This window comes from Mchenga conophoros, linkage group LG19 (genome assembly GCF_057382185.1).
Source record: "Mchenga conophoros isolate Kocher_MC1m ecotype Shallow Benthic linkage group LG19, M_conophoros_male_GT1.1, whole genome shotgun sequence".
Taxonomy (NCBI): Eukaryota; Metazoa; Chordata; class Actinopteri; order Cichliformes; family Cichlidae; genus Mchenga; species Mchenga conophoros.
This window is the reverse complement of record NC_140544.1, coordinates 16,750,831-16,764,058: the sequence shown is the minus strand read 5'-3', so window position 1 is coordinate 16,764,058 and position 13,228 is coordinate 16,750,831. Positions and strand designations below refer to the sequence as shown.

Sequence of the window (13,228 nt, the reverse complement as noted above, 5' to 3'; positions counted from 1 at the left end):
CTCCCAGAGAAGCTAGGAAGAAAGGTAAAAGAAAGTGGTTTGATTTAGAAGTGCTCAGTAAATGGTGCATTGCAGCCGAAAGGAAAGAGAAAGGATGTGAGGGTCTGAGGAGAAGACCGTGGGCGTGCTCTCCCAAACTGCTGCCTCATTGGGGACGTGTCAGTTCCTGGCAGTGATCCAGTTGAGGACCGTGGCATTACGTTTAGTGCTGAAGCTATACAGCTGCTGAGCTGACTGCTGCAGAGGGACGGGCCTTTACTCGATTGTGGGTTCACTCCTCTATTCTCATTTTCTTCTTGCTACATCGGAGACTCTTAAGCTTTTATGGCCTAATTGGAGCCAAACACCATCATCAGCCTATTAAGTTAAATGTATTGTAGTTAGTTTTGTATCACACTTAAACACATAAGGACCTACATTAGGTGAGGTATAAATATTTAAAACTATGAGGTGACACTCATGATTGTGTGATTTGGATGAACAGTATGTCTGTGGAGTGACGGAGAGTTGTTTATACAGAGTAATATGGTTTCCTAATATAGAGCCTCTGTTTCTTTGACCTGCTGGTTGGGGGCTGCTCAAAGCACACATGAAGTTTATTCAAGGATTTGCCATCCTATGATGTCAAATACTGCCCTTCTGTCAAATGCAGAGTTATGACTTTCAGTTTGCTGATCTTTAAAACAGAACCATTATTTCCAGGCATGGCCAGTGCATGAAATTAACCAGAGTACGATGTTGGAGGCATGATGGGAACTGAGAATCTGGGAACTTGCACTTGGTACACCTTGCGTGGATGTGTAAGGTGTAGATGGCTTTGAAGCAGCTGTGTCTGTGCTCTAGGATGACAGTGGGCTGGTTTATTTGGTCAAATATTGAATTTTGAGGCAGAAAAGACAAAAGATTTTCTTAACTTGTACTTAAGGGTACCTAGACCCGGTTTGTAGAGTACGCTTGGGGAGTGTGATTGTGTGTACAGCGTCTCTTTATGTCTGTCTCCACGTTGGTTGAGTGTGGAGTGAGTGCATATGAGAGCATGAGGGTGGGAATGGATGTTTGTATCTGTGTGTGCCTGTATGTCTGTGTCTATATGTCAGGTTGGGTATCAGACGCCACCTCTCTGGGGACACCTCAGGCCCTCCAAGGTTTGGAGGCCTATCTCCACCCACCACCACTTCCCCTGCCGGTGGCGGACTCCCTCAGGTGTCGGTGTGTTGGTGGTTCTTTGTGTCTGGGGGTGGGCGTCCGGGTACACACCGGCTCACTCCTTGGCGGCCGCTTGTCGGGGCCTGGGGCCTGGGGCTCGCTCGGGCCCCTTTGGAGGTGGGGTGCCCCCGGCCTCTCGGCCTAGGGCTCGGTCACTCAGGCGCAGCTGGGGGCCGGCGGAGCTCACGGGCGCGTCACTGCAACTCCCCCTGACTTCTGCTCCGCGGCTGCTGGGCGAGCCCTCATCTGGGACTCTCCTCAGCTCTTACTGGGACAGTGGCGCGGCTGCCCCTCTGTTGGTCTTCCATGGTCTCTTGTGTTCTGGGGGCCTCTGGATGTCTGGAGTTTTGATCTCCTCCATACCCGCTTCACACCCTGGAGGACGGGGCTGTGGCCCCCCCACACTCCCTAGCAGATCATTACATGGAGAAACCTTTGGAATGCAAGCATGCTGATCCACACAGGTATGCACACATGGGTATTCACAGACGCGGACTAAAGCTTTCTTGGCTGCTGCCTCAAAGCACACTGTGCGCTGTCTATCTTGCGTGCTGCACAATATCGTTTATTACTTAGTAAATACTGATATCTATGACTAGCTAGTTTATTGTGATGGTGCTTTGTTTTCTCTATTATTATGTTGCTCTTTGTTGTTTGCTGTCTCCTCTGTTTGTTTTTGTTTGTTTGTTTGTTTGTTTTTTTTCTCCATACAGGTGACCCAGGAGTTTGTTTTTTTTTGTCTCTCTTCCCCCCCCTTCTCACCGTCTCTTCTCCCCTTTGGTTTTCTTTCTTTCTCTCCCCCTCTCTCTCTCATTCATTCCCCCTGTCCTATTTATTAAAAAAAAAAAAAAAAAAAAAAAAAAAAAAGACAAAGGATGAACTGAAGCTCTGCCATCACGTAATGTCGCATACTGCTGTTTCTGATGTCATTTAGAAAAAAAAAACAAAAAACAAAAAAAAAAACAAAAAAAAAAAACTTGTACTTATTGGTGTCCTCTCTAAAATAGGGATTATATATAGGGGTTGATCAAAGGCAGAGGAAAACAAAGATTATTCCTTAAACCAGATTTTACAGCAAAATTTAATTTATTTCTGAAGAACAAAGTTTTGCCAAAATTGGCAAATCATCAGTGAATGTCCTTAATAACTCTAAAGTAGTCCAGACCGAGGTCATAGGAAGAAAAAGAATACTGTGGGAAAGAAGCCAATATTCAGAGAATAAAGTTAGAATTTGACTGTTAGACTATTTGCATGGAGACAAACTCAGTCAGTCCTCCAGCCTAAACTGAGATGTTGCTACACAAACAAGCTTGATTAAATGAACAGTGCAATTCTTTATTATGCAGTCATGGCTGGAACATCAAAGTTTTGCTGTGTAGGTGGACACGCTGATGATCATGTTACAAACAAAAGAACATCAAAACAAATTGTGCAGAAAATATGTTTGAAGTCCACAATGGCAGTCTGAGGTTCGTGGATTGAACAGCCCTCACATTCACCTGGGTCTTGTTTATCCCCGGCTGATGAGAAGTGAAGCGGTGTCACTCTCACTTCCGTGCACAAACTGTCTGAAGTACTTGAGTATAATTGCCAATAAACAGCACCTTGTGAAATGGACTGAATTCATTTTTCTTGCCTCTTCAACCATTGTCCTCTGGCCTCTCCTTATTTCTCCATCTGAAGAACATCCACTCCCGTTTCAGCAGCTTTTCTGCTTTATCTCATGGATTACATGCTGCTGCATAACCTCAAAACCATGTCCTTCATCAGATCTCTGTCTTACAGTTTTAAAGTTTGACAGTGTGCACTTTGGTTCCTGGAAAAATTCCAAAGTAGGGTAAAATTGCCTTCAGTAAAAATGACTCTTTTCAAATGTGTGAGTAAGATCATTATGAATGCACTTTTAACATAAAAATACACTAAATAAATGAATAAAAATGTCCCTTCCAGTAAAAAACGAAGAACTCTGTGACATGAGAATAGATTTTGACATTTTTGGGAGCGGCAGCAATTCTGTAAGAATCTCTTGAGGATCAGTCGAAGGTAAGTGACGGAAGTGACGGACAAGGTAAGCGACCCATGTTGTAGGTGACGTCAGACGCCGGAGATTTTGGCGGAGAAAAAGCAAATGGTAGCATAGAGTTTAACAAAGGTTTTTCAAGCTTCAGTATTACCAAATATACTAATCAACTGTCATATAACTAACAACATCTGTTTTATCATCTCTAACACCCTGGAGGACAACGGGGAGAGTTTAGACGCTCTCCAAGATTACATCGACCGCTGTTTTCAAGATTTAGTAATGAATAAGGCCCAGAGTGCATCTTCCCCGGCCAAAATTGAGACGGCGTCATCGAAGAGATGTCGCCCGGCAGACTCCCCCGGTACAACATCGCCTGCCGGCAAAGACATCGCAGACATCCTGGAGTCAATCGACAAGCGATTGTCCAGTTTCGATGCGAGGCTGTCCCTGGTGGAGATTTTACACCGGGAATTTAAATCTCTGAGAGAATCCCTGGAATTCAGCCAGCAGCAGGTGGAAACGCTTGCCGCTGAAAATGCCACGCTACGGGAGTCGGTCAAATCTCTCACCGATAACGTGACCCAGCTAAACATTGAAAATAAAAAAATAAAAGAGTCCGTTATCGATCTACAAGCCCGTAGCATGAGAGATAATCTTGTGTTTTCTGATATTCAAGAAACTGCTGGAGAGGACGCAGAGGCAACGGTGAAAAGCTTCATTAAAATCCACCTGAAGCTGCCGGAGGACACCGTAAAGAACATCAACTTCGATAGAGTACATCGCTTGGGGGGTGTGCGGTCGCGGACCGGGAGACCACGGCCTATTGTGGCCAAATTCGGTCAATTCAAACAGAAGGAACAGGTGAAGAGTCGCGGCAGAGAGCTGAAAGGAACGGACTTCAGCGTGAACGACCAGTTCCCCAAAGAGATTCTGGAACGACGCAAGGTCCTGTTCCCAGTTCGACGTAGCTTCATCCAGAAAGGCTCCCGTGCTGTCATCGCCGTGGACCGGCTCTACGTGGACGGACAGCTCTACCGCGACCCCGGCACCACACCGTGGTTATATTGACTGCACTCCAGATAAGAACCCGCTACACTCTTTTCTTATTCATTCACACTTTCTCTTTTAACATGGGTTTAACCTAGTAATATCAATATGATGTCATAGCAGATATAACACCGTCACCCTCCGTCATTGCTTTAATTGGAATGTTTCCGTTTCGTTTCTTTTTTGTTGTTGTTGCTCACAGTTCATGTGGTTTCTTTCTTTCTCTTGTCTTTCACTGCTGTGATCACCTACTTCCCCACTCACCTACAAACAACACCCTCTATTTCTCCATATTTTCACACCACGATCACGCAAACACATCAGCTCAACGGCAGCACATTCACAACAGCCTCACAGCACGCATAGACTTGCAGGACACATAAGCAAGCCACGCTTGTTCATATTAGTGAATATTCACACACATAGTCAGACTTATGGAGCCTCTCACCACACTTCTTTTTCTCTTTCTATTTACAAACAAGGGATGTTTCCACATTCTCTCCACCTGTCTAAACGAAACACCCAGCGTACTTCATTAGACATACACACACAATTATGGGCATGCTGAGGTTTGTGACATGGAATGTAAATGGAGCTGGCTCCAGAGGAAAGAGGTTAAAGATATTTAACCAGCTTAAAAAACTACAGGCAGATGTTGTTTTATTACAAGAAACTCACAGACCTGTCACAGGTTTAAACGAACTTAAAACACCTGAGTTTCCTAACGTGTTTGCAGCCTGTTATAATTCTAGACAACGGGGAGTAGCAATTTTAATACATAAAAATGTTAATTTTACAGTACTCGATACAGTTATAGATCCAGACGGTAGATTTCTTTTTTTTTTTTTATGTTTTTTTTTTTTTTTTTTTTTTTAATAAATAGGACAGGGGGAATGAATGAGAGAGAGAGGGGGAGAGAAAGAAAGAAAACCAAAGGGGAGAAGAGACGGTGAGAAGGGGGGGGAAGAGAGACAAAAAAAAAAAAAACAAACTCCTGGGTCACCTGTATGGAGAAAAAAAACAAACAAACAAACAAACAAAAACAAACAGAGGAGACAGCAAACAACAAAGAGCAACATAATAATAGAGAAAACAAAGCACCATCACAATAAACTAGCTAGTCATAGATATCAGTATTTACTAAGTAATAAACGATATTGTGCAGCACGCAAGATAGACAGCGCACAGTGTGCTTTGAGGCAGCAGCCAAGAAAGCTTTAGTCCGCGTCTGTGAATACCCATGTGTGCATACCTGTGTGGATCAGCATGCTTGCATTCCAAAGGTTTCTCCATGTAATGATCTGCTAGGGAGTGTGGGGGGGCCACAGCCCCGTCCTCCAGGGTGTGAAGCGGGTATGGAGGAGATCAAAACTCCAGACATCCAGAGGCCCCCAGAACACAAGAGACCACGGAAGACGGTAGATTTCTAATTATTAAACTATCAATATTGAACAAAAAACTATGTATTGTAAGTATATACGGTCCAAATGTTGATGAACCCTCATTCTTCCACGGATTTTTTAGTGCACTCTCTGAACACCTTGATTGCACACTCATTCTTGGCGGTGACCTCAACCTTGGACTAAATGAAGACATGGATAGGCTCAACACAACAGGAACTCAGCGCAATTGGCAGTCCACAAATATAATCAAACAGTATATGAGCGACTTTGGTCTTTGCGATGCATGGCGCTCTCTTCACCCCACCAGTAAGGAATATACTTTTTTCTCGCATGTTCATCACTCTTACTCTCGTCTGGATTATTTTTTGGTCAGCAGCTCACTGCTGTGTGACATTTCAGACACTGAGATTCATCCTATAGCTGTCAGCGATCATGCTCCTGTATCTTTAACACTAATGCACAAGAATAACACTACGCCAAGAAAAAACTGGAGATTTAATATATCACTACTTAAAGATGAAGACTTTATTAAATATTTTAAAAAGGAATGGACTTCATATTTAGACTTTAATGACACTCCCGGAATATCTGCTTCTGTTCTATGGGAAGCAGGGAAAGCTGTGATGAGAGGTAAAATAATTTCCCCTTCTCATCACACAAAAAGAAAGAAGAAAACAAAAATATTCAGGAATTAGAAAAAAACATCAAATCACTAGAAGAAGCCTACGCGTGCGACCAAGATCAGGAAACATTGAACAAAATATGCAAAACAAAACTAGAATTAAATGAAATTATTAATAAAAAAAACACAATTCCTTATACAAAGACTTCGCTTGCAGAATTTTGAACACAGTAACAAATCAGGTCGATTTCTAGCTAACCAGCTAAAAATAAATAAAGAAAAAACAACTATATGTGCTGCTAAAGACTTATCGGGGAACATAATATATGATCCTGGAAGAATAAACAACATTTTTAGGGATTCCTATGAAACTTTATACTCACCACAAATAAACCCATCTAAAAATGAAATTGATCTGTTTCTTGACAACGTAACTCTTCCAAAATTACTAGATAGTCAAGCAATGGAACTGGATTCGCCACTGACGCCAAGTGAACTCCAGGAAGCCCTGATAAGTATGCCCAATAATAAGGCTCCAGGTCCAGACGGCTTCCCTGCAGAATTCTACAAAGAATTCTGGATAATTTTGGCACCAGTATTCCACGGCATGTTGCAGGAAATCGAGGAAAATGGCAGACTACCACCAAATATGAATTCTACCAACATTAGTCTCCTGCTAAAATCAGGCAAAGACCCTTTATTTCCCTCAAGCTATCGTCCAATTTCTCTTTTAAATGTAGACCTTAAAATAATCTGCAAAGCTCTCTCAAAGAGATTAGAGAAAATGACCCCCCTCTTAATTCATCCTGACCAAACTGGTTTCATAAAAGGTCAGCACTCCTCAACAAACACTCGTAGATTACTTAATTTAATAGACTACTCATACGATAAAAACATCGAAACCATAATATTATCTCTAGATGCAGAAAAAGCATTTGACAGAGTTAATTGGAAATTTTTATTCGCAACTTTACACAAATTTGGTTTTGGAAACTCTTTCATAAACTGGATAAGAATATTATACAATTCCCCAACAGCTCGTATCAGAACAAATGACCAGACATCCTCCAGCTTCTATCTTCTGAGGGGCACCAGACAGGGATGCCCACTCTCCCCTTCACTTTTTGCAATTTTTATCGAACCTCTAGCAGCAGCATTTAGACAGGCTACAATAATTAAGGGCATAAAATGTAAGAACATAGAACATAAAATCAGTCTCTATGCGGATGATGTGTTGCTTTTTCTGCAAAACACACAAACCAACCTCTCTGAGGTAATTACTTTAATAAACTGGTTTTCAAGAGTTTCAGATTATTCAATTAACTGGCCAAAATCTACAGTTCTCCCCATTAACTGCTCCTTCCATAATTCTTCCTCTGCCCCACTGCAATCCGGAAATATTAAATATTTAGGTATTAATGTCTCTCCTAAGCTTTCAGACTTAACTAAATTAAACCACATCCCACTTCTAAAGAAAGTAGAAGGCGATCTGACTAGATGGAAATCTTTACCCATATCACTCATGGGAAGGGTCGCCACTATAAAAATGATGATCTTGCCAAAAATAAATTACTTATTTTTGATGATCCCTAACAAACCATCACAAGATTGGTTCAGATCTCTGGATTCATATATTTCCAAATTCCTTTGGAAAGATAAACCCCCGCGTATCAGCTTAAAAACGCTACAAAGAACCAAGGATAGAGGAGGATTAGATCTGCCTAATTTTCACCAATACTTCTTAGCCAACAGGCTTCAGTTCATCTCAGAATGGTTAAAACATACCTTCTTAGTTGAGCCCTGGCTAGATGTTGAACAGGCACTATGCAAGGATCTAGAGATTTCAGACCTACCATTTATTAGCTCAAACATCAAAAGACATGAATGCTTTAAAAGTATCAACATCAGCTTTTCTCTGACAGCATGGTGGGAGTTTCTAAAAATAATGGAGTCTTCATTAATCCCATGCAAACGTACACCTATCTGGAATAACCCTGACATATTACAAAACAATAATATGATTAATTTCCCAGAATGGAGTTGTAAAGGAATTAAATACTTAGAACATATATTAGAGGGAACAGAATGTATTCCATTTGACAGACTAGTTGAACAATATGGGATCAACAAGACAAGGTTTTTAGAATATCAACAAATTAAATCCATAGTAAAAAAGAAATTTAACCTCAGTCAAGTTGAATTACAAACACCACTAAGTGCGGCACATTTTCTTACTCTTAAATCCCCCAAATTATTATCTAAAATATACAGAACACTTTCTAAATTAGATGAATCAATATCCCTTCCTATTGCAAAGTGGGAAGCAGATTTATCAGTCAGCTTAGACCAAAACTTCTGGTCTCAGATTTGCTTAAAAACCTTTAAATTAATTAAAAATCCCAGTCTGCAATTAATACAATACAAAATACTACATAGAGTGCACTATACAGGTCATCGGATGTTCAAGATGGGCTTTACATCTTCCAACAACTGCTCACACTGTCAAGGCAATACACCAGACAATTACATCCACGCTCTTTGGTTCTGTCCACCAGTGCAAAAGTTTTGCCGCGAGATATGTGAAGACTTATCAAAGTGTCTGAAATGTAACATTCCAACCTCCCCCTTAGTGTGTTTACTGGGCAGCTTAGATAATGTCACTTCAGAAAAGAATATAGCCCATATGATTTTCACTGCCCTATGCATAGCCAAGAAAACAGTCCTCATGAACTGGAAAAATAAAAATAATCTTAATTCTAACCAATATAGAAATTATCTATTAGATTACATTAGTCTTGATACAGCCTCTGCCACCACATCAGATCAATTGCTCTGGGCTCCTTTGATCAGCTCCATCACCTAGTGGGGGTGGGGGGTCATAATTTGGTCCCACCTTCACTGTTGTGATTGGTGTGGGGGTAGGGACAGGCTTAGGGCGTCGGGGGGTTCCCCGGAGGCATCTTCCTTGGGGGGCTCAACCCGGGGTAGCGGTCATGTCCGGTTGGGGGCTCTGTTGGCTCTCAGGTGACTGTTTCCTCGCGGCTGCGTGCAGCGGGGCTAGGGGAGGGTCTGTGCTGACGGACGTGGGTTACTGACCTGGTAGCCTGGCTGGGTCCGGGATGGGCGTGAGGTTCTGGGGGCGCTCCGTCTCTGGGCTGGGGCCCGGGCCGGGCCTCGGGGGCTTGGATCCTGGTTGGTGTGTTGCCGGGGTTGTGGGCGGGTGGGTGCATGGGGGCCCGGCCCTGGAGCAGGGTGCCGCCGGTGCGTCGAACCACCTGGGGGGCTCTTCAACTGGTGGGGGAGATGGTCACATCTTGCAGGAGCTTTCCTCTCTTCAGGAACTCTCTCTGCAGGAGGGGGAGATACAGGAGAGGTGGAGGAAGATCTCAGCCTGGGCGTTTACTGTCTTATGTAGTCTGGAAGATGAGTGGATGGTGGGGTGGGTGCAGTTTTCTCTGTGGTGGGGTTGGGTGGACTGTCCCGGGCTCTGTGGGGCCGGGAGGCGCTGCTGCACTGTGCCCTGGTCTGGATGGGCCTGGGCCCCCTTTCCCTGGCGGGTCGCGGAGTGTGGGAGTGCCTACTGGGGTCAGCGGGGGAGCTGGCCCCAGGGAGGGGTTACCTGCCCCTCCCTTCCTTCCCTCCCCATCTCCAGCTGCCTCTCTCTTCCCGCTCCACCACAACCACCCACACATGCAGGGCCTTGGAGTAGGGGTATGTCACCAGGGTGCAGAGGAGGCTACCCCCCCCCCCCCCCCCCCTGTGCCCTTCTGGCTGCCTCTGCCTCAATTTTATCCCACAACTTAGACATTCACATTATTCACACTCTCATTACACATACATATAGGATCTTGGGGGTGGGCACAATCACGGAGTCCAAATCACCATCAGGGTGTACACCTCACCCCTGGCGTCGTTGCCCACCTCTCAATTTTAAATACACTTAGACATTGAGGGCTATCAGGAGGGACTATGCGCTTACCTGCTGCTCCTTGGCAGGTAGCTCCATGCCCTCCTGGGTTTTAATTGCACCTTAGAACACACATGCATCAACACTACAATGAGTGGGTGGAGGGAGGTTTGGAGTCTTCTCCCACCCCCATTCTCTGCGGCCTGCTGGAGCGGGAGGGCTAGGTGGAGTTGGCCGTCCGACTGCGGTCTGGAGTGTGGGGCCTCCCTGCTGCTACGGAGTCGGGGTGGTCTGCCTCTCCCCACCGCAGGGAAAAGGGTAACACCACCTGGGTCTGGGTGCAGTTCCCCCCTCCAGGGGCAAGGGTACCTAGACCCGGTTTGTAGAGTACGCTTGGGGAGTGTGATCGTGTGTACAGCGTCTCTTTATGTCTGTCTCCACGTTGGTTGAGTGTGGAGTGAGTGCATATGAGAGCATGAGGGGGGGAATGGATGTTTGTGTCTGTGTGTGCCTGTATGTCTGTGTCTATATGTCAGGTTGGGTATCAGACGCCACCTCTCTGGGGACACCTCAGGCCCTCCAAGGTTTGGAGGCCTATCTCCACCTACCACCACTTCCCCTGCCGGTGGCGGACTCCCTCAGGTGTCGGTGCGTTGGTGGTTCTTTGTGTCTGGGGGTGGGCGCCCAGGTACACACCGGCTCACTCCTTGGCGGCCGCTTATCGGGGCCTGGAGCATGGGGCTCGCTCGGGCCCCTTCGGGGGTGGGGTGCCCCCGGCCTCTCGGCCTGGGGCTCGGTCACTCAGGCACAGCTGGCGGCCGGCGGAGCTCACGGGCGCGTCACTGCAACTCCCCCTGGCTTCTGCTCCGCGGCTGCTGAGTGAACCCTCATCTGGGACTCTCCTCAGCTCTTACTGGAACAGTGGCGCGGCTGCCCCTCTGTTGGTCTTCCATGGTTTCTTGTGTTCTGGGGGCCTCTGGATGTCTGGAGTTTTGATCTCCTCCATACCTGCCTCACACCCTGGAGGATGGGGCTGTGGCCCCCCCACACTCCCTAGCAGATCGTTACATGGAGAAACCTTTGGAATACAAGCGCGCTGATCCACACAGGTATGCACACGGGTGTTCACTGCTCGTAGACCCAAATTACACCTTTCTTGGCTGCTACTTCGAAGCACATCTGTCCTACGTGCTGCACAACAACATTGAATATTTAGTATTTACTGCTGTTTACACTTAGCTAGATTAATGCGATGGTGTTGTGTTTAGTATGTTGCTTTGTTTCTTTTTTTTTTTTTGTCTTTTTTTGCTTGTTTTCTATTCTTCTCTCAACAGGTGATCCAGGAGATTTTTTTTCTCCCCCCCTTTCTCACTGTCCCTCTCCCCTTCTGTTTTTCCTTTCCTTCCTCTTTCTTTCTCCCTTTCCTATCTCTCACTCATGTCTGTCCCGTCTGTAACATCTGAAAATAAAATATAATAAATAATAAAAACAAAGATCGACCAAATGGACCAATACGGCAATGCCACGATGATCCATTTGGCAAAGTAAATCCATTGGGTATCCTTGTTGGTCTTCAGACAACAATTCTGATGGCTAAAGAACCAAATGGGACAGGCGGAAAAAAAAAAAAAAAAAGAATCTCTTAACCACAGTGCCGGATTTGTCTTCTGTGTGTTTGCGTGTGTGGCACTTATTATTTCTGGAAGTTGTTGATAATTACCATCAGCGCTCCAGGGAGGGTGATTATTTCATCACAATTTTATTGTAATAAAAACAGCATTTTTGAAAAAAAAAAAAAGTGTTCACTGTAATTTGCTATTGTTATGCAAAATCTTCTCCCAAATGTGTCTGTGCGCATTTTGCTTACTGCAAATACTGAGCCCTGTGGAAAACACACAGATGGGAGATTTTTTGTGTGTTTGTTTGTAATATTTCTTACATAAATTAGGCTCTCAAGCAAATAAACCTGCCATGGGAAGAAAAAGATGCTACTTAGTTATTAAATACAGAATCTCTCAGTATTTTTCCTATAAAGTGGAACAATGCAATGTGTTCAGTTTTTAAAATACATATAAGTACAGTTATTATAGATGTGGCAATACTAGTGGAAAGCAACATCTGGAAGAAGGAACATAAGATCAGGGGCTGAAGCACCAGCTATAAAAACAAGAAAATACACAAATAAATCTGTAAAAAATGTGTTTAAAAAATTAAAAATAACCAACTTCACTCAACTGAATTCAGATTTGTTTTATACCCAAATCTGACCCAGAACACTAAAACCTTTTTTTTTCTGTTTAGGGAATGCAAGTAAAAATCTGAAATTTGGCACATGTATCAGAAAATATTGAACTATAATAGCTATACATTTGGTTTATTATTTTATGACTTATATGGTGTAAAATGGGGTCTAGGGTTATGGTCATCTTTTTACCCCTTCTTAAACTGTGTGAAAAAACTACTGTGGTAACAATGATGTATCATTTCATGCTATCAGGCTGATTGTGAAAGCTAATTAGTACTCTGACATGCTCAGAGTACCACCAATCACTGGGAAAAAAGTAGATGATGTTTAGCTAGTTAGCTAGCTTACATAAATTATTGTTTGTTTTCTACTATGACTAAAAGTAAACACAGTAATTAGCCACCCTGCCATTTTGCTAACTGCAATAGGGATACTGACTGAGCTAATCACCCTGCATATTCATCTGCACATGCACATTTGTTTGCATGTTTAAGAATGTGCAGGGTTGTTTACCGTGGAGGTGGAACATGCAAAGTTAGGAGCCATATTAACAGGGAAAAGGGGCTGTAATAAACTAGAATTATCCTTTAAGTCGGGTCTTTCAGTTGAATGATTTTCAACTACCGGCAGCCCTGATGTTGCACAGTGAGACTGATCATGCCGAGTACCAGCGGATTACATGCATGCATCATTTCCTTCTAATCCCCTGTGCATATTGAGAACTGTAGCAACTGCTACAGAGGAATAATTACAGAATCCAAAAACTCTGAACTGC

General features: G+C 44.0%; 1 protein-coding gene across 1 annotated transcript; it reads left to right on the top strand.

Annotated features, from left to right (window-relative positions):
* Positions 1–10,302: 10,302 nt before the first annotated feature.
* On the top strand, positions 10,303–11,850 carry LOC146551967 (uncharacterized). The gene has a single exon (XM_085257678.1). It carries the CDS (start codon positions 10,700–10,702, stop codon positions 11,306–11,308), a length of 609 nt encoding a protein of 202 aa, XP_085113804.1. The 5' UTR covers positions 10,303–10,699; the 3' UTR covers positions 11,309–11,850.
* The last annotated feature ends 1,378 nt before the right edge of the window (positions 11,851–13,228 follow it).